Genomic DNA, 20,450 nt, shown 5'->3' on the forward strand with positions numbered 1-20,450 from the left:
CTTGACAGCCTTGTGCCAGGCCTGGAAGAAATGGTACTGTACCTGCTTCTAGTCTGCAGTTGCCTGATGAGTCTGGCTTGGCTGTGCTGAGCGCCTCCAGTCAGGCAACTCTCCCTAGGAAGAAGGAATTGTGCCGATGAGATGGCACCTCAAGTGGCAAGGTGGCTGCCTTCTCTGGTGGGTGGTGCCACTTGTGGAGGAATGAGCAACACCCATCTTGGGGTAGGGGCAAACAGAAGGCGCAAGGCCGACAAAACGTTTATAAACAGTCTTGAGTACATGAGCCAGAGGAACAGAGAGGACTTGCTCTTAGCTGCTTTGTAGATCACAGGCAGGAGTGCTTTGAAATTGCACACGAGGAATGCCCTGGGGACCCCACGTGCACAGCAGAAGCCAGGCTTGACCTTTAGTACTGAGAGCTGCTTCCCTCCCACATTTCTGTCCCAGGCTGTGGGGCAGACTCCACCTTCCTTCCAGAGCCAACTGTCCTTGGTGAATGGCTCATGCCACACCTCCACAGCCTATTAATAGTGCCCAGCCAGGTTCAGGATCTGCTTTGCAGACTTTCGAGTGGGTGAGGCCCACTTTCTTTGTTTCTTTCTCTAGAGCAGGTATTCTGCCAAGATGCCAGTGCTAGCAAGGTGGGTGTTACTGGGCATCTGCATAGTTGTGCCAGGGCACCAGGCTGAGGCAAGCAGCCTTCCACCACCCTGTGACAGGTGAGTGAGCGGTTCTGGGGAGGGTGTGGGTGGGGTTGGTTCTACCTGGGACAGCATTGTATTAGGTCTCCTTGTTGCTGCCCTAAAATTACAGGCAGGTGATCCTGTGGTGGTCGAGTTGGACCAGCATGTGGGGTGATTCCCTTCTCCATGAATCTCACTGGGTGACTGACCCTGGCCTACCTACCAGGCTTGTTGTGAGGATAATGTGGGCAGAGAGCCATTTGCACTGTACTGCCTTCCTTGGAGGAATGGCAGGAGAAAAACAAGGTTCCCAAAAACGCTGCAAGATGCATCTACCAGAGTGGGAGAAGGGCTACGTGGGTGGGGTTGTGAACGCTCTTGCCTCCGAGCCTTTGTTGCTGGTCTCGGAAGCAGCTGGAGCAGCACGTTGGCACCTTGAGCGATGCTGGAGCTAACAACGTCCGTGGTCTCGGCCTTCCCCCGCTGATTCCAGACTTCTCCCTTCACGCCTGTTTCCCCCTTTTCCTCTCTCGGCTCGGGCATGTCTTGGTCCCCAAGACCCGCAATGCACCTGTGCAGCCGCCTGGCTGCTTCCCCGAGGGTCTGCGGCGTCTCGCCCTGCTCCCCTCTTGCAGCCGGTCGCCGGGTCTCTGCGGTCCAATTGCTCCCACCTCAGGCACTCTGGTCTCCAGCCTTAAAGCCCGGCGCGGGCCGGATCCCGCCCCAACTCACTCCCGCCGGTGCTCTTCGCTCTTGGGACCGCGGCCCGCCTGCTCCTCCCTCGGGACGCTCTGCCGGCCTGTCTCCCTTGCTGCCCCCGTCCAGCCTCGCTGTTTCGGGAAGGAGCTGTGGGCACAGCCCGAGTTCTGGCTGTAACAAGCACGCCACTTCGTGCTTCTGCCCTTCCTCGGTTCCCTGTGGTGAGGGTTAGACTGCAGGCTCCTTCGGGCAGAGATCGCTCCTCTTCGGCAATGTGCCAGGCCCACTGCTGCTGCACGAAGAAACCAATTCTTGGGGGGGAGAGGACAAGAGTGCCCCTCCCTCTCTTCCTCTTTGCAAGCTGTGTGTCCGCCTTAATCATCCGTTCTTGCAGAACATGGAAGGCAGAGGCTGATCTGGGCGATGCTGTAGAACGGAGAGGTGGGGCATGAAGGGTCTGGCTAGGGGTGCAGATCTCAAATCACTGACAGGCTGCTTCATTTTGAAATTCCTGTGCCCTGGAATCATTAGTTCCCCTGGCATACATGCACATGAGAGTTTATGCTTGCAAGAAGCTGGTCAGGTGGGGACACTGTGCTTCCATGGGGCAGAGTGCTGCGTATCATGATTAGATTTGCCCCCCAGCACTCTCGAGTCGGGGGCTAATATTGCCATGCCACAGGTGGGGGCAGACTTGCCGGATAATCAGCTACTCAAGAGTCTTTAATTCAAGTCCAGCAGCCTTCTCCAGGCTATAGGGTGCTGGGTGGCAGCATCCCAGGTGCTGGCAGCTGTGGGAGTCCCTGGCCAAGCAAGTGCAATGGGGTTACTCCTGCCCAGCCAGTCGCAGTGGGACCAGTTGGTAGTGCTGTGCATCTGGGCCAGGTAAGAGGCCCGCTGGAGACCTAAGCCCCCAATGCCCAGGAGTGTATTTTCCCCCTTCCCAGTTCGGGGCCTCTGATGGGAATGTGTTCTTCAGGAAGGTGCTTGGCTTTCCTGGAGGCCCCATTGGGGAACCACCATTTAGAAAACGTGCCCGGCTGCTGGGCAGAATCTATACGTGACCATACTCAGTGCCGAAAATAAAACTCCCGCTGCCTGGCAGGCCAGTCCCATCCCCTTCAGTACAGGAGGATTCTCCTTGTGGTCTCAGCTGACCCTCCCATCTTTGCTCCCCCCCCCCCCCCAGTCAGATCTACTGCACCGGAGAGCTGCTGAGGCAAGTCCAAGAAGCCATGCTCTTTGAGGACGACAAGCACTTTGTGGACATGCCCCTGAAGGACAGCCCAGGTGAATGGCTGAGGCCCAGCCAACCCCTCCCCTTGCATGTGAATTCTGCTGGGCCTGCCTGTTGAGGTGCATGACCCCCGCTTGACCCTCTTGTCTCACTATGGCAGTTTCTTGTTGTTATGTGCCTTCAAGTTGATTACGACTTATGGCGACCCTATGAATCAGTGACCTCCAACACCACCCTGTTCAGATCTTGTAAGTTCAGGTCTGTGGCTTCCTTTATGGAATCAATCCATCTTCTGTTTGGCCTTCCTCTTTTTCTTCTCCCTTCTGTTTTTCCCAGCATTATGGTCTTTTCTAGTGAATCATGTCTTCTCATTATGTGTCCAAAGTATGATAACCTTAGTTTCAACATTTTAGCTTCAAGTGATAGTTCTGGTTTAATTTGATCTAACACCCAATTATTTGTAATGGTAATTACTACTTTTTGGGCCATGTAATTGTTGTTGTTATTGTTATGTGCCTTCAAGTCGATTACGACTTATGGCGTCCCTATGAATCAGCGACCTCCAATAGCATCTGTCGTGATCCACCCTGTTCAGATCTTGTAAGTTCAGGTCTGTGGCTTCCTTTATGGAATCAATCCATCTCTTGTTTGGCCTTCCTCCTTTTCTACTTCCCTCTGTTTTTCCCAGCATTATTGTCTTTTCTAATGAATCGTGTCTTCTCATGATGTGTCCAAAGTCTGATAACCTCAGTTTCAGCATGTTAGCTTCTAGTGACAGTTCTGGTTTAATTTGTTTAATTAACTATGGCAGAGCCTCTCCCCAAAAGGCTTATAGAATACCAGCATTTCCTGCTTTTGCAACAAGTCAGGACAGCTTGCTGGTGCTTTGAAAGTCTGAAATATACATAGTGTGGAATGTGCCCGCTTTTTATTATTATTATTATTTATTACATTTGTATACCACCCCATAGCAGAAGCTCTCTGGGCGCTTTACAACAATTAAAAACACTGTATAACACCTGGAAATGCATACAGGTGTGCAGAATGCCAGTTATGAGCCCAAATGCCTGGGTGGACGTGGCTGCTGCTGCGGTGGCAGAGGTGGTCCATGCCAATCACCAAACCTCTATTGGACCGGCATAATTTGCTGCCAGTTCACACCATGCAAAAAGCTTGTTGATGTTGATGTCAGCCAAGTCAAGGCTGGGACCTGCTCTTCCTCCTCCATCTCTAGCTCCATCATCACCCTCGCACTGGCTGGCCGGGCCTGGCGTTTGCTCTGACATGTCTTACCTTCTTTGCAGAGGTGGTTCTTGAGCAGTTCCAGAAGCTGGTGAATGAGACGCCTGGTGGGAATTTGTCCAAGGAGCAGTTGGCGGGGTTTGTGGAGGGTTGGTTTTCCCCCCCAGGGCAGGAGCTTGAGAATTGGGAACCTCCAGATTGGACCACCAGGTATGGCTCTGTTGCTCTACGCTGACCTCTCCCCCACCTCTCTGTGCCCTGCACAGCTGAGGAAGTTAAAGAGCCGGAGTGTGCCATGGCTTCCCCTTCTGTGCCATCAGGACTGCCGGCACTTAAGAGTCTCATTGCGTCTTCTACGTGAGGCTGCCTTTTAGGACGCTGCAGAAATGACTGCAGTAGTATAAAATGCAGCATCCTAATGATGAAGTGGGACTGCCAGTTCATCAGCAGTTACCCAGGCATCTCTGGGTACAATTCAAAATGCTGTCTTTGACTTATCAAGTCCTGAATATCTTGGCAGCAGTTTACTAGAAGGGTCCCCTGTTCCCTCCCCCCCATGGATGTGGCCCTGCCAGGTGTTAAGCCCAGGCCCTTCTTTTGCCCTGCCGCCACCTCAGGGATGAGATAGTTGGTGACAGGAGACAGGCCTCTCTCTTGTGGCACCCCATCCCTGCCACCGCCTCCTCCGAGGGGTGTGGCTGGCACCATCCTTGCTATCTTTTCAGTGGCAGGTGAAAATACTTGTCTGGCCCCGCCGGCCTGTTAAGGGGGCTTGGGAAATAGTGGGAGGGACCCTCATGGAGCACCTCAAGGCTCCAGCAGTCTCCTCTTTGGGAGCGCCACTCAAGCGGCTGCACTGGCCTTTCCGGGCCCTCTTTGGTCTCTCTCTTTCTAGCCCTCCCCTTCTTCAAAGGATTTCAGATAAGAAGCTGCAGTCCTGGGCCCAGGTGCTGAATGCCAAGTGGAGGCAGCTGGGCAGGCAGGTAATCCGCAAGAGCTGCCAGGGCCAAGGGACGGCTGCGGCCCAGCACAGGCTCTGACCTCTCTGCTTTTCAGATGAAACCAGAAGTCAAGAACAGCCCTGAACGCCATTCCCTGATCTATGTGCCCAATCCGCTGATAGTGCCTGGTGGTCGATTCCTCGAATATTACTACTGGTGAGAAGTGTGTAGAGACAAGGAATTTTTTTGGGGGGGGAGGGAGGCATCTGCCACCCCGGCAGCTTCTTTTCAGTCTTTCATTTGGTGCTACTTTTCCCCCTAAGCACATACACCCAAGTCCCATCATGTCAGGGATGCGGCCGCTCAGGCCTGGCCTTTTCCCACAGGGATTCCTTCTGGGTCATTGAGGGGCTGCTCCTGTCCGGTATGACGGCCACAGCCAAGGGCATGATTGAGAATTTCCTCTATCTTGTGGACAAGTGAGAGTCTTGTGAGAAGGGACCGCGGGGGGGTGGGGGTGGGGGTGGGATCGGGATCTCTCTCTTCTGCCGTGGCTGCCTCCCAAAGGATGAGAAGGGCCACCTTGGAAGTGTCTGGCCTTGTTTGGGGGAATGTACGGGAGACCTTTCCACCCCCGGCAGCACTGTGTAAGCACATGTGCTCCAGTTTTGCTTCTTGCGACAGATTTGGACACATCCCAAATGGAGGAAGGGTCTATTATGAGCGCCGGAGTCAGCCCCCATTCCTCACCCTGATGATGGAGAGTTACATGAAGCACACAAACGACACAGACTTCCTGAGGTAAGAGCCTTGGTTGTCTCCAACCAGTCCCCCAACTCTAATGACCAAAAGTTTGGGGTTGGTACCTCCTCTTCTGCTTTGGGGGGGAGGCACTGCCTGCTCAAGTAGCAGCAGAAGGGTCACTATGGCCCTCCTTCCCTCGCTCTGGCCTCTGGGCCCAAGCGGGACCTCTTTGCTCCCAAAAGCCTCTTCTGGTGTCTCCCAGGATATATCCTGTCCACTGGGTCCAGCTGCTCATTATGGCTACTGTCTTCCCTCCCCCCCCCCAGGAGCAATCTACAAGTCCTGGAGGCTGAGTATCGCTTTTGGCAAGACCATCGGGCTGTCAATGTGTCCTTCGGGGGCAAAGAATACTCCTTGAATCGCTATGATGTCCAGGTGGGGGGCCCCAGGTGAGGTGGGAATTGCGGGGGGGGGCAGTCAGACGCTCTTCTCTTGTCTGGTGGTGGTGGTGGGGTGACCTCTAAGAACTTGATTCTTGCCCACCCCATCCCTTTCTGTCTCCCCACCTCCAGACCAGAGGCCTACAGGAAGGATGTGGAGCTTGCAGCTGGCCTAGAAGCAGGTAACTAGCCCCCCAACCCCTCTCCCGGCGTACCTGGTGGCTCCCTGTAGGTGGCCTTACATCCTGGCATGGTGGGGCTGTTTGTGGGGAAACAACCAACAAAGATCACAGGAATCCCAAATGCAATGAAAATCATGTGTGCAAACGATTTATGAAACAGCAAGGCCAAACTTCAGCCCCACAATCCCAAAGTTGGGCTGGCTATGCAACACTTGCAAGCTCCTGCCTTTTCCATCCCTGTGGGCTAGTTTGTGGCTCGTGTGGGCAGAGGAGGAAGCCTTCGTGCTCCCCACCAGCCACCAGGGGCCCAGAGGGATTGCTGGGTCCAGGCATTGCTTCCCTTGTGAACCAGGGCAGCCAGAAGTGGGGCTGGATCCTGGCCTTCGCTGGGTATACTGAAGGCTGTGCAAGGCGCATGGGGTGGCTCTGCCTCTCTCCCTTGGCGAGCGTCTTCTCCCCCCCCCCTGGTTTTTCATGCAGGAGACCAGCAGAAGCTCTGGGCAGAGCTGAAGAGCGCAGCTGAATCAGGCTGGGACTTCTCTTCTCGCTGGTTCCTGCAGAGGCCGGCCCCCCTTCAGGCCTCATTGCAAGACACCAAGACCAGTGCAGTCGTCCCAGTGGACTTGAATGCTATCCTTTGCAGAGTTGAGCATCTTCTGGCCTCGTTCTACGGGGCTCTAGGTGAGGCATCAGTGTTGGGGCATCCATTGGGAACAGCTGGCAGACCAGGCAACAGTCCTGAACAGCGCAGCCCCTGTCCTGATGGGAGCCTCTCTGGCCAGTGTGTGAGTGTGTGTGGAGAGCAGATGGTCCCCTGGACCTGGTCCCACTCTCCAGACATAGCTTAATGATGTGTGTGTGGGGGGGAAGAAATGGGCCTGTTGCCCACCTCTAGGATTGGTGTTGCAGGCTTCCTATTACCCCCCCCCAAAAAAAACTTAAAGCACCTTTGCATAGATCAGCTGGCCGGCCTGTGCAAAGGTGAGGGAGGGGGGGAGGGGGGAGGGACGGAGGGATAGGTACTCAGCTAGGCAGAGGATCCAGCCTGAGCCTGCAAAGCAGGGTTGGCCCACCTGCCCAGAGTTTCTAGGAGCTAGATAACCGGATGCTGCTGCCACCTCTCAAGGGAACAGTGAGAAGGCCAGCTGGTTCCAGGCTGCTCACCAGCAGAGGGTAGCTGCGCTTCGTGCTGTCCTCTGGAGCAACAGTGCTGGGGCCTGGCTGGACTACAACCTCCTACTCCAGAAGCACAATGCGGCCTTTTACCCATCCAACTTAACACCTCTGTGGGCGGAATGTGGGGTGGATCCAGCCACTTCTGAGAAGGCCCTTCTCTACCTTGAGGTGAGCAGGAGCAGGAGGTGTCTGTGCAATGGGGGGGGCTGGAACGTCTCCTGGCCCCAAAAGACCAAGGTGGAGGGGGGCAAGGCAGGTCCTTTGCATCTGAGGAGCGAGAATGCCCTTTTGCGCAACCAGGTGGACTCCTGGGCTCTCTTGGGGGCACTTTGGGTTCACGACAGGTGCAGCCGCCAGATTCAAAGGAAAGTACAAGCCCTGCAGAAGCTAGAGGGAAAGCGGCTGAGCCTTCCAAGTGGTATGGCTGGTTTGGTCAAGAGGCTCCCTCTGGGTCTCTGATGGGAGCAGAGGCAGGCTGAGCCACAAGAGCAAAGGTGGGATGAGTTGCCAGGGAGCCCGTGGGGTTTCCCCCCTTCAGAGGGCTTTGCGCTTCCCAAATGTTTTTCCCCACCGACCACTTGAAAATGGCTGATGATCTTGGCGGGCTGCTTAATTTTTTTTGCTCTGTTGCAGCAATCTTAATATGCTGTGCTAGATGCTGAATTCGTTAAAATATAGAATATAAACCGGTAAAATATAGCATAAGAAGTAAAAGCAGCCATAAACATACAACTGAAAATCCGTGTGAATATTGAATGTGGGCCCACAGCAGGCCCCCTGGATGAGGGTCACAGACCACTGGTGCTCCATGGGTCACCGTTTGGGAGCCCCAGACTAGACTAGTCCCTGTTCAGGCAGCTGCTGGGTCCTTTCAGGCAAGAGCTCTCTTGTAAGGAATCCCAACAGGAGGAGGTTTGGACTGGAGAAACTGCTGGCAGAGAAGGGGTTAAGTAGCACTTGCCCTCCTCCAGATTTCTGTCTTCCTAAGAAAGGGCTGTTGGGTCACAGCATTGGCCCCTATGGTACAGTCAGCCCTTGGGGAGTTGGGGGGGCCCGTCATGTTTGTGTTTACTTTCATTCCTTAATGTTACTTGTACAGTATAGATGTTTTTGCTCTGCCTGATAGTAAACTGCCTTACAAGAAGTTTTCCTAACACGTAACTAAAAAAATAATAATTACAAACAATATTAACAATTAAAGCAATAAAATACAGCTTAGCTGAATAATTGTGTGTGTTTTTCTCTCCATAGTCAGCTACAATACCCAGTTTAAAACTCTGCTGTAGACATGCCAACTTCATTGGCAGCCACATGTCTCCTCAGTATTGGCAAAATGTTCTTTCTTGCACTGGAGATCAGCTGCCTCGCTGCAGGGGTGCATGGCAGTGAGCGTGGCGCATGGACACAGCTCTGCCCTCCACCCAACCCTGCTGCGGAAGCAAACGCAGGCGTGCCTCCGTGCCACAGGAGTGCCTCCAAGGAGCAGAGCAGCCCCTGCTCAGAGTGCCTCCTGGTGCGTGTGACCTGGCCTCTGTCCGGGGCCTTTCCCAAAGGGGCTGTGCGTGGGACTCAGTGGGAAAAGGAAAAGCAAGCAGCTGAGCCAGCCGCATCCTGGCACTTGGCGGGGGGGGCAGCATCAGAGTGTTCATGTGCTTCTCACTTACAGCTGATTTTAATTAACTTGGAATGTTTTTAAATACCTGTTTTTACTGTCTCTTTCTGATGATTTTACTGGTTTTGGTTTTTGTAAACCACTCTGAGGTTTTATTACAATCAAGCGGTATATAAGTGTTGTTAAATGAGTTAAAACAAACTCTGTAGAAATGTCCAAGGTGACCACCTCCCTCCTTTTCCCTGGGCTGGCCCTGCTGTCAGGGAGTTGAGGAGAAAACCCCAGTGGGCTTGCACCAATGTGCAGGGGGCAGCAGAGGGGGAGGGAGGGAGGGAGGGAGGGAGGGGGCAGGCAGGCCATGTGCGCCTGTCAGCGTGTGAATCAGAGCGAGTGAAACAACTGGCCTCTTCGCCAGCAGGCAGACCCACAGCCAGTTCAGGGGCAAACTGGGCAGATGCGTCAGGCATGGCAAGTGTGTGGCACTGGCTGTCTCTCTGGGTGGAGTGGGGGGGGGAAGCAGGAGCTCGCCTTTACTCTCTGCTTCTGCCTCCCTAGAGCCTCTGGGATTTGGACTTGCTCTACTCCAGTGCAGGGGTGCATTGCATGGGCAACTCCTCTCTGCTGCATCACCCCCACACACACACCGCTCCCCCTGTCTTTATCATGCCTTAAAGTGCCCTCCTGGTCATTGCTGTTCCAGCCACTGTGGCTTTGTGTCCACAGGCCAGTCCAGCACTCTCCTACGCCAATGGGCTGCCCACCTCCCTGGTGCGCGCTGGACAGCAGTGGGACCTGCCAAACGCCTGGGCACCCCTCCAGCACCTGGTGATTGCAGGTACAGACGAAAGGAAGCACCTTGAAAGGGCTTTTTGGGAGGCAACTGGTTAACCATCTGCCCCTCCCCCAGCTGCAGAGGTGGGTGCCCCCTCCTTCCCTGCCCTGGTCTGGTGCCTCTGCTTGCAGTCTGATGAAGCGCTTAACGCCCCCAGGTCTGGCCAAGTCCTCGCTGCCTCGGGCACAGATGCTGGCTTTCACCTTGGCCCAGCGCTGGCTCCGCATGAACCTGGCTGTCTACGAAAGGTACCATGGCATGTTTGAGAAGGTAATGCCCCCTGTGCCCCCTGACAGCTGATCTTCCCCACGGGCCAGGCCAGCAGATGCCTGCCAGGGGCGTGCCTTCCTCCGCATCCGTGCCAGGTGAAAGGCGAGCAGGGGAGAGCCCTCTCCAGGCTGCGCTGGCTGGGCCTGCTGTGCTGCGGTACCCTCCCTCCACCTCATCTGGGCATTGGCAAAGCCCGGGCACAGATCCTTTGATCTCACTGCACTGAGGGGTGACGCCCCTTCCTTTTCCTCCAGTACGATGTGGAAGGCGATGGAAATCCCGGCGGGGGAGGCGAGTACCAAGTACAGGTGAGCACCGTCCCGCTCTCTGTCAAAATCACAAGCTGGTGTGTCATCCCCCCTCACTTATGGGGCTCCAAAGCTCAGGCTGGAGGGAGACGAGTGTGTGGCTTGCCCCATGATGGTCCTCCTGCTATTGCCCTCAGCAGAGCTGCTGCAGGCCCCGCCTGACCTTCCCATCTCCCCCTGCAGGAGGGATTCGGCTGGACCAATGGCGTGGCTCTGCAGCTCCTCGATCTCTACAGCGACCGCCTCACCTCAGCAGGCACCTTACTCTCTCGTGCCTGGCCCTGGATTGGGGCCTGCCTTGCCCTGTCCTTGGCATAAGATGGAAGGGCAAGGGCCTGCTTCCTGCCAGGGGTGGGCATGGCTTGGGCTATACACACCTGGGCCCAGAGAATAAAGCCAGCTTCCTTGTCTCGCTTGTGCATCTCTGCATGTTATCGTAAGAACTGGTAAGAACTTGGGTAGATGAGACGTTGATGGGTCCAAGGAGGCCACCAGCCTCCTCTTTCCTTCAGAGGTTACTTAGGCAGGCCCTGGAGGCAACAGGTGTCCATCCCTGAAACTTGCCTTCCCAGCAACAGCTACACTGCTTCTGAAAAAGGAGGCTCCACTTAGCTACTGGGCTTTGTATTTGTGCTGGAGCATGACAAAAAGACGCAGGATCGGAGCAGGGCTCCCTGGGGAGTGCTGCTGGTCCTATGAGAGCCATCTATTGTGCAATGCCTTTGATCACCTGCATACTGTCTATGTTCCCTGTTGTTGTCCCTCAAACAGCATAGGGTGGAGCTGAAAAGGTCCAGACAAGGGCAACCACTGTCACCATCAGGCTCCTGGGACTTCCTTAGGTAAAAAGGTTTTTAGCTTAGGGGAAACAGGATAAAAGTATGTTAAAATTACTCTCTCATAACACCAAAGCCCTGATTCAGGACAGGCAAAAGGAACGATTTCTTCAAACAGAGCACAGTTACTCTATGGCAGTGATGGCCTATTAGCTTGGAGGGCTTTAAAAGGGGATTAGGCAAATTCACGGAGGATGGCAATGAGGCTACTGTAGTCAAGGTGGCTCTGTGCTACTCCGATTGCCTCCAGCATCAGAAGCCCTCTGCCTTCCAGACCCTGTTGTACTCCTGTCCTGTCTGTGGGCTGCCCAGTGGGATAGCTGGAGCAGGGAGGCCTCTGGTGTGATGGAGAAGGCACAGTTCTGGCCAGCATCTCTCAAAAGCTCTAAGAAGGTGAATCTTGTTTCTCGTAATCTCCAAATCAGCCCTGGGCCAGCTGAGAAGGGAACTTGGCCTGCAGCAGAGCCTCCCTCTGTCACGGTGCACACATGCAAACCTGTGGCTCTTCCACACCACCACAGGATGGCAAAAGGGAGGGGGCTACCTCCAAGGGGTCCCTTTAATGGAGAAACGTTCAGGCTCTGGTTATATAAAAGGCTTTATTGTCTGTCTCCCCCCCCCCCCTCCAAGCAGCCTCACCAAAATTGCTGGCGCTGTTGTTTTTTTAAGAGATAAAAGTCACTACTGAGGCCACCCCTCCTCTCTTCTGGGCAATGGTAGGGTGGAAAGAGGGGGCCCTTCCCCCCTGGGGGGGGCTGGGCCCATCAGCTAGCAACACTATACTTTGAGCACTGGACTAGGCAAAGTATGTGTGCTAGATCCTTCTCCCCCCCCCCAAAAAAAAGCAAGGCACAGGGTGGTGGATTTAGTGTACCCCCAACACTTCTCTCCGTACAGCCCCTGCAGTCAGGCTGCAGGAGGATGAAAACTGGGCTAAGCTCAGACAGGCACCTCCCCTGCCGGCTGCCCTTGCACTTTTCACAGGAGCTGCACGGGCAGAGCTGCGCACTTCTGCTGTGGGGGCATGAGATCTTTGGCCAGGCCAGGCAACAGGAGTTGCCCTTCTGCAGCTGTGGCAGTGATGGAGTGCTGGGAAGAGGCTCACAGCAGTCCCAGGGCAGCCTCCTGGAGGGCTGTGAGCTTCAAGCAAAGGCTGGCTGGCTGGCACCCCTTCCTCCCTGCCCTGCTATGAAAAAGGCAGCAGGTCCCAGGGTCCACATTTCAGCCCCTCATCAGTTCAGGAACTGCGTGTAGCCTTCTGCGCCGGTCACGATGACGTCCATCCAGATGCGCATGGCCTCTGCTGATGGTGCCACCATATAGTAGAGGCGGTCGTGGGTCTTGACGCAGAAGGTGAGGGCGGGGTTGGGACTCTGCCGAGAGAGAGAGAAGCTGCTCTGACTGTGCAAGCTGAGCTGCCCCTCCATAGGGTGTGAGTTCTTCCCCTGCCCTTCCCCAAAAAATGGTTCAGGAAGGGGTTGAAGGAGACCCAGAAGGGCTAGAGCGGGAGAGAGCAACACCACACCTTGCTGCCCACAAACCACTGAGCCTGATTTCAATAAGCAGAGCCCATCTCCCCCCCCCCCCCAATGCACAATAGGGAGTCTCAAGACCAACCTCTCCACTGAAGGGGGCAGGGAGAAAGCCTGCTAGGTGCTAGAAAAGAACAGAAAAAGAGGAGAGAATTAAAGGGGCCGGAAGGGAGAGGCCAGACAGGCAGCCCCGCTGGTAGTCGCAGAAGAGCCCAAGGCAAGCTCTGGTGCCTCCTGACACAGGGGCTATAATTGCAGCTGGAAACCAGGTGCAGGGCTGTGCAAACGATGCGCTTCAGCAAATGGAATTTTAGCTCAAATTTACACCATGGAATAGCAACCACTGTAAATAAGGGATACACACCTGTTCCAGCTGTATCATTTTTGAGATTATGCCAAGCATTCCCTGTACACTTTCAAGGCCATTCTTACAGGACGAAGGGTGCCGTTTTATTATTGAGAAGTCACAGCACATTGTTAAGCTCTGCCCCTCATTCCACATGCGTGTGCTGAGCTCACGTCAGACAGCAGCCCAAACCCACCAGCACTGGGAGGCCACGTTAGTTCAGGTGCTCAAGGCAGCAGAGGGTTAAAGGGGACATGCCTAGAGAAGAGGAGGGCACCTACACTGGCCAGGCTGAGAGAGAAGAGCCCCTTCTGGAGGAGGAAGGAAAGAGGATGGCAGAGAGAGAGGGGTAAATAAGAGGCCAAGAGGGAGGCGGGCAGACGACCCGCACAGCTGCTCAAAAGGCTGCCGCCCTGCCCTGCCCAGCCACCCTGCCCTGCCCAGCCACCCTTGTGCAGTGGGTGCACCCAGACAAGCAAGCCTATACGCATGCACACCCTCTTCTCACCTTGGCTGCGCTCCTGAGGTGATCATAATAAACCTCCTCAATGGCCTGGAAATAGATGAGGCCCTTGAGCTTTGTCTCATGCTTGTCTACATGGGGAGAGAGGGAGCAGTCAGTCCTGGCCAGTGATGGAGGAGCTTTGGGCCTGAGCACTAGCAGGGTGAGGCCCAGGCAGGCCGTGGAAAGAGGAGGAGGAGGAGGAGGCAGCGGCGGCTGCAAGGCTTACCTGCGTAGTAGGAGAGAGTGCGCCGCAGGCGGTCGAAAACAAACCAGCGCTTCTTCCAAGATTTGATTTTGCCCCCCATCTTGACCAGGTAGCCTTTGCACATCTTCTCGGAGAGGATGATGTGGCTGCAGGTGTCCACGCTGTGGCCAGACGACTCAATGTGTGAGCGCAGGTCGAAGTCTTCTTTCCGGATGGGCAGGTAGCGGGTCAGAGGGCGAGCCTGCAGAGGGCAGAGAGCAGCGCAGGCCCTCAGCAAAGGCCCAGCAGCCTCCGGGACATCCAGCCAATTGGATCCCCACTGGAGGAGCCACACCCCAGAGGCAGTGCTCAGAGGGAACCCATGTTCATTCACCACAACCAGCGACAATCTCCACACCTGGGAAGGCCGTGCACTTAGTGAGAATTTCATGTAGGACTATTTTGCTTTTGTGCCTAACAACCAAGCGGGGTTGATGGTTCACAAGTTCCAGTGGCAGCAGGAGCAGCAACTGTTTATTTGGGCTGTGGGCACCCCGGCAAGGGCAGGCCCAAGGAGGGAGGAGTGGACTCCAACCATGGAGGATGGGTGAAGTGCTGGATGACGAGGAGGGCTAAGATTGTCCCTGTCTTCAAAAAGGGCAAAGGGGAGGAACCTGGGAACTATAGACGAGTCAGCCTGACATCAATCCCTGGGGAAACTCTGGAGCACATTATAAAGGAGTCAGTCTGTGTAAGCACCTTGAAAACAATGGCAGAGAGAGAGAGGGGTAAATAATAAAAAACAAAACTAATCTCATTTTTTGATCGGGTGACTTCCCTGGTAGACTGTGGGAATGCTGTGAACATAATATATCTCATTTACAGCAAAACCTTTGACAAAGTGCCCCATGATATTCTGATTAGCAAGCCAGCTGAATGTGGGCTGGATGGAACAACTATCAGGTGGATCCACAGCTGGCTCCAGAATCGTACTCAAAGAGTGTTTATCAATGGTTCCTTCTCAAAGTGGGAGGAGGTAACAAGCAACCGCAGGGCTCAGTCCTGGGCCCAGTGCTCTTCAAGGGATAGCTTGAGGGATATCTAATAGAAGACAGAAAAAAATTCAAAGGGATCTCGATGGGCTAGAGCATTGCACTGAAAACAACAGAATGAAATTTATCAGGGATAAGTGCAAAGTTCTACACCTAAGAAAAAGAAACCAAATGCAATTATGTGATGGGGGATACTTGGCTCAGCAATTCTACATGCAAAAATGATCTTGGGATTGTGGTTGATCACAAGCTGCATATGAGCCAACAATGCGATGTGGCTGCAAAAAATGCAAATACTATTTTAGGCTGCATTAACAGAAGTAGTTTCCAAATCGCATGAAGTACTAGTTCCCCTCTATTCGGCACTGGTTAGGCCTCATCTTGAGTACTGCGTTCAGTTCTGGACACTGCACTTTAAGAACGATGCAGACAAACTGGAGCCGGTTCAGAGGAGGGCAACGAGGATGATCAGGAGACTGGAAACAAAGCTCTATGAGGAGAGACTGAAAGACCTGGGTGTGTTTAGCCTGGAGAAGAGTGAGGGGAAATATGAGCGCACTCTTCAAGTACTTGAAAGGGTGTCGCATATGGGAGGGCCAGGATCTCTTCTGGATCTTCCTAGAGTGCAGGACATGGAACAATGGCTCAAGTTACAGGAACATCAGGAAAAACTTCCTGTTAGAGCAGTACGACAATGGAACTAATGACCTTCGGAGGAGGTGGGCTCTCCAACCCTGGAGGCATTCAAGAGGCAGCTGGACAGCCACCTGTCGGGGATGCTTTAATTTGGATGCCTGCATTGAGCAGGGGGTTGAACTAGATGACCTTGCAGGTCCCTTCCAACTCTACGATTCTATTAGATTTTATCTTCATTGTTTTTAGATTTTCAATGCCTACGTATTGTATGCCTACGTTGTAAGTCGCCCAGAGTGGCTGGACAGCCAACCAGATGGGCGACTAATAAACGCAATAAATAAATAAATAATAAAATAATAAATTCTGTTCAATGGGGCTGGTTGAGAAGAGGCCCTCCAGGCCTCACAGCTTCCCTTGAGAGATCCCAGCAGGGAAATGGGGAGGCCTGTGCCTATCGTCACTGACCTGACCCTCCACCCCCAGAAGGCCTGGCAGGGGACAGCCACATGTCATGACCAGGAGGGGGTGGCACGACCCTCGCCCTCCGGCCCCTACCTGGGCAAACTGCTTTTCTCGCATCTTGACCTCCTTCTCAATGAGCTTCTGTCGCCGCGCGGTCTCATCCTGTAGCCGCCGTTCCAGCTGCTCCCGCCGCTGGCGCTCATCCTCCAGGGCCTGTCGACGCAGTGCCATCTCTTCCTCCTGCCAGAGGCAGCCCAGTTAGCCCACCCTGCCCTGGGATGCCACCCACCCACCTGCACCCAAAACTACAAAGGGCCCTGGAGGAAGCTGCCTTAGCAAGTCAAGGCGCTGCTCCACCTGGCTTGCTACACTGCCTGGGAGCCGCTCTCCAGGGTTTCACGCAGGGAGCCTTCCCCAGCTCCCTTGCTACGGGGGTCAAACCTAGGAGCTTCTGCTTCAAAGGAGCGACAGGACCTGCCCTTCCCAATTGTGGGCCAACATCTTTCCCAGGCAACTCAGCTGACTGGCATCACTGAGAGGGAGACAATCCTCTTTCACCACATGGGGAAAAGGCTTTTTGTTGCTGGGGCGGGGGCTTCCACAGAGGAAAGAAACCCCAGAGTTGGGCATGGCAGGGAGGAGGAAAGGCCTTTGCTTCTCATACTGAACTCCACATGACGCAAGAGGGACTGCAGTGCCCAGCCCAGGTGGGAGAGGGCATGCAAGCATGGCTGAGGGGGGTGCCTGCCCTGCTCTGCCTGCCTCCCCCCCTTACCCGTGATTCCATCAGGCGGGACTTCTCTGCGTGGGCCTCTGTCAGCATTTTCTCCATCTCCTTGATCTTCCCTGCGTCAGCCCCGCTGGTGCTGCAAGACAAAGGCAGGCTGTCACCAGCAAGCAGAGCAAGCTGGACCCTCTGCCCCAGGGCCGCCCAGGCCAGGAGAGGCAGCGCTTGGAGCCAGCGTGGGACCAGAGCCATGCGAGATGGAGGGAATGGATGGATGGATGAGAAGACATACTCACCGCTCAAGGGAGGTGCCAGAGGGCTGCTCCCTCCCTCCCTCCCTCCCGCCCTCCTCCCTTCCTAGGGCTCTGCCTCTTCCCCAGGATCCTGGAGAAGCCTAGAGAGGGGTTTGGGGTGGGGTAGTAGAGGAGGCCAGCCGGCCAGCCAGGCCCAGTGTTGCTTCTGCTGCGGGCCAAAGGATCCTCGAGGGAGTGGCTCGGCTGGGCAGGCGTGTCATCAACCTTCTCTCCTAAGCAGCGCAGTGGCTGAGCCACTCTCCTGGGCCAGAGGAGCTGGGGCTGCCCCTGCTGCCGGCCGTACCTGGAGACGTCGTCAGGGGAGCAGGCAGAGTTGCCACTGGTGGAGAGGTTGGTGTCAAGGCTGTCGGAGCTCTCCAGGCTGAGGGTGTCGTAGGCGTGCTCTGGGTCGTTGGCACGCAGGCCCAGGCCCCCCGGTGGATGGTGATGGAGGATGGAGTGGTGCATGAGGGGGGAGGAGTACGGAGGGGGGCAAAGGGGCTGGCCATGCAGGGCTTCCCACTGGGACTGAGCCTCAGCCGCCGCCTTCTGCTTCAGGTCGGCCAAGCGCCTCCGCTGCTCCTCAATCACCTGCTGCCCTGCGGAGATGCCCAGGACAAAAGCAGGCTGAGCACCAGGGCGGGAGCTCAGCGCCTCCAACCAGCCCCTGAAGGCACTCCTTGGCTGGGGATGTGGAGACCACCCACGTCCGTGGCTGCAGCGCTGGGGGCAAAGCAGCCAAGAACCCCCCCCCCCCAGTCCCTGCAACGGAGGCTGCTGGTCTGGGCTGCTGACGTTCTCTCCCCTGCACCCACCCTTTTGCTGGAGGGCCCATTGGCGCTTGCTCTCAATATCCTGCAGGGTGCTGGCCAGATTCCGAGGGAGGCTGCTGGTGCCATTTTGGGGGGGCAGGCAGCTCTGTGGAAGAAAAGCAAGTTGAAGCCAGACCCTTTGCCCCCACCTGCCCCTACAGTACGGCATGTTCCATTTGACTGCAGAGGGGTTGCAAATCGCCACTCAGCTGCTTGCAGCAGCTACCAGCTCCTCAGCCCCAGAGGTCATATTGACCACATCCGCAGCACCGACTGCTGGGCCAGGGCAACAGGCAGAAGGTTTTGCTGGAGAGAGCAGGCCTAGAGTGGGCAGGAAGTGGACTACGGGGCCTCAGGCCTGTATGGGGAAGAAGGGTCTGGAGAAAACGGGGGCTCTCAGGCAGATGGATACTCCCCACCGTACCTTGGGCGAGGGGCTGCGTCCAAGAGCCGCCATGTTGACCTGTGAGGAGGAGCTTCTGCCTTTTGACCAAGCCAAACTGCTGGAGCTGCTGCCGTCCATCTTGGAGCGATAGACCTGGGGGAGGGAAAGGCGTAGTCTGGCAAAGAGAGCTGGGGGGGCCTTTGGGGGGCATGGCTCATGTCCATGGGCGTGGCTCCAAGGGGCGCGGCAGGGCCTGATTCAGGGACACTCTGTCACCTGGCATGTATTGGGAGTGGAGTGAACCACTTTAGCAGGAGGGGGAAGCAGCAAGGGGGGTCTGTTCCAGCAGCAACCCCAGCCAGCAGCTCCTGGGCGAGAGGTGCCATCCAGTCGTGCTCCCTGCCCACTGCGACTCTTTCGGGAGGGCGGGAGGGAGGGCGGGCAGGACCAGGTGGCAAAGGAGGGCAAGAGGCAGGAAGGAAAGAGCGTGACAGACTCAGATGGGCAGCCGGCCAAAAGCAGCCCCCCCCCCCACTGGCCTGATGCACCCAATCCCCTGCCTGCCTCAGGCGGGCGAGCCCTGAGTCAATGCATGGGGCTGGCCCTCCTACTGGGAAGCACAGAAAGAATTCTAAAGGAGAACTTGTCAGAGGGTGGGATGTAAATATCCTAAATACATCAGCCCCTCTCTCAGCCCCCCAACTCAAGGCTCTCTGTTCCTCTGCCTCCCCCAGTGCCTTGCTGTGGCGTGCCGGGCAGCTACCCTGTCCCAAAGAAAGCAGCGCAGGGAGGAGCTGTCTAGCAGGGAGGGCGCAGGAGAAGCACAAACCTGGGCACAGCTGGAGGAGCTGAGCCGTGCCGGCAGAGCAGAAGCAGCTGGGTCTGCAACAGGGGGGCTGGGGGGGTGGGCAAGCCCTACGGCCACCCTGACGCTGCCCAGAATCACAGCTAGCTGGTCAGTGGTCACGTACTGGGCGGAAAGGAAAAGGCAGAGAGTGAGAGGCTGCAAGCAGTCAAGGAGCAGAAAGCCAGCGGAGGGAGGGAGGGAGGGGACAGCCCAAGGGGGCGGGAGGGAGAAGACCACACCCTCCCGTGACAGTCCCCTGCAATCCCTTTCTGTGGAGGAGGTTGGGCTGGGGACCCCTCAAGCGCCCCAAATAGGGGGCTGGTCTGGTCCAAAGCCCATTAGCTCATCAGGAGATGGCAACACATGGTCTGGGGAGTGAGCAAGGCCGCCCCCCCATCTCTGCTGGCAATGTGTGCAGTCGCACCAGCACCAGCCAGGAAAGTGGGCCAGGCCAGGCAGGTACCTCGTAGGAGAGTGGGGGCAGAGGTGGAGGGACGGCAGGCGGGGCGTTGGCCTCTGGCCCTCGGCTACAAAAGGGGAAAACAACGCCAGGTGGCCTCAGGTACTCCTAGGAGCAGCCGGGCAGAGAGGGGGAGAAGGAGAATTAGACAGGCTTGGGGCACTGAGCAAGCAGGGGCAGCAAAGTCAAACACACACACACACACACACTCCCAAGCATGGCAAGCTGGGAAGGGCCTGGCCGGTGTGTGGCCTGTGGTGCAGAGCCGTGGCAAGTGGCATCTGCTTGCATGAGCCACCCAGAGTGGGGCGTCCTGCTCTCTGCCCTGGGCCTGCATCCATCCTGCAGGTGCACCTCAAAAGGCAGCTCTTCCACCATCTGCACCCACAGCTTGGAGGCTTGAGGGGGGCAGAGACATCACAGTGGCAGAGAGCCAGCAAGCGTCTGTGTCTGTATGTGCCCGCATGTATGGGATGGGGGTGAGGAGACAGAATGTGTCATGCCAGAGTCAAGCCTGGTCAGAGACACCAGCGCACAGATCAAAAGGCATCAGCAGGGTGCTGGAAAAAGGCAGCCGCAGATGGGCACAGCCAAGCCACACAGGTGGGCAGGCAGGCAGGGGAGGATGCAGGAGCAAGCAGCCAGCAGCTCAGAGGTGGGCAGGCGGGCAGGCGTTACCTCTGGCCTCCCTGGGCATGGCTGGGTGGAAGAAGCAGCTCCACAGAGTGGGCTTGCAGAGTCAGTCCCCTCCTGCAGCTCAGAGAAAGGGAGGGTCTCCTATGAGGATGTGAATGGTGGAGAGGGAGGGGCAGGCACAGGAAGAGAGAGAGAAGGGGAGAGGGAACCACACAACGGGGAGGGTCTGTCCACAGCAGTTGCTGTGGAGCTATAGAAGAACCCTGAAAATCTCAGAGTGGAGGTGGAAAAAGAGCAGGCACAGACTGCAGGCCTCCTGGTTGCCAAAGGAAACCTCAAACTGTTAAGGCGATTTTGGCTGAAAATTTTAT

General features: G+C 55.9%; 2 protein-coding genes across 19 annotated transcripts in view; one reads left to right on the forward strand and one right to left on the reverse strand.

Annotated features, from left to right (window-relative positions):
• Positions 1 to 3: 3 nt before the first annotated feature.
• TREH (trehalase) lies at positions 4 to 10,775 on the forward strand. 2 transcript variants are annotated; one of them, XM_061592870.1, is made up of 16 exons: positions 4 to 222; positions 607 to 719; positions 2,572 to 2,672; positions 3,924 to 4,071; positions 4,757 to 4,844; positions 4,918 to 5,018; positions 5,189 to 5,281; positions 5,487 to 5,603; positions 5,873 to 5,995; positions 6,119 to 6,168; positions 6,649 to 6,849; positions 7,295 to 7,512; positions 9,680 to 9,791; positions 9,946 to 10,058; positions 10,313 to 10,366; positions 10,550 to 10,775. In XM_061592870.1, exons 1-16 carry the CDS (start codon positions 142 to 144, stop codon positions 10,682 to 10,684), a joined length of 1,848 nt encoding a protein of 615 aa, XP_061448854.1. In that variant the 5' UTR covers positions 4 to 141; the 3' UTR covers positions 10,685 to 10,775. The 2 variants fall into 2 exon arrangements, with proteins under 2 accessions (XP_061448854.1, XP_061448855.1); XM_061592871.1 differs by lacking the exon at positions 10,313 to 10,366.
• Positions 10,776 to 11,821: 1,046 nt separating this feature from the next.
• PHLDB1 (pleckstrin homology like domain family B member 1) overlaps positions 11,822 to 20,450 on the reverse strand; it is a 43,078-nt gene continuing 34,449 nt past the window's right edge. For 6 of the 17 annotated variants that reach the window (XM_061592852.1, XM_061592853.1, XM_061592860.1 and 3 more), the window contains 13 exons: positions 20,122 to 20,193; positions 19,447 to 19,551; positions 18,966 to 19,106; positions 18,176 to 18,289; positions 17,755 to 17,857; positions 17,244 to 17,538; positions 16,695 to 16,785; positions 16,013 to 16,159; positions 13,812 to 14,031; positions 13,589 to 13,674; positions 13,362 to 13,391; positions 12,820 to 12,858; positions 11,822 to 12,575 (listed from right to left, as the gene is read on the reverse strand). In XM_061592852.1, coding sequence (XP_061448836.1) covers positions 12,435 to 12,575; positions 12,820 to 12,858; positions 13,362 to 13,391; positions 13,589 to 13,674; positions 13,812 to 14,031; positions 16,013 to 16,159; positions 16,695 to 16,785; positions 17,244 to 17,538; positions 17,755 to 17,857; positions 18,176 to 18,289; positions 18,966 to 19,106; positions 19,447 to 19,551; positions 20,122 to 20,193 — 1,584 coding nt within the window. In that variant the 3' untranslated portion in view covers positions 11,822 to 12,434. The remainder of the gene's footprint in view (positions 12,576 to 12,819; positions 12,859 to 13,361; positions 13,392 to 13,588; positions 13,675 to 13,811; positions 14,032 to 16,012; positions 16,160 to 16,694; positions 16,786 to 17,243; positions 17,539 to 17,754; positions 17,858 to 18,175; positions 18,290 to 18,965; positions 19,107 to 19,446; positions 19,552 to 20,121; positions 20,194 to 20,450) is intronic. The other 11 variants (XM_061592867.1, XM_061592866.1, XM_061592863.1 and 8 more) reach the window with 7 other exon arrangements.

This window comes from Rhineura floridana, chromosome 12 (genome assembly GCF_030035675.1).
Source record: "Rhineura floridana isolate rRhiFlo1 chromosome 12, rRhiFlo1.hap2, whole genome shotgun sequence".
Classification (NCBI taxonomy): Eukaryota; Metazoa; Chordata; class Lepidosauria; order Squamata; family Rhineuridae; genus Rhineura; species Rhineura floridana.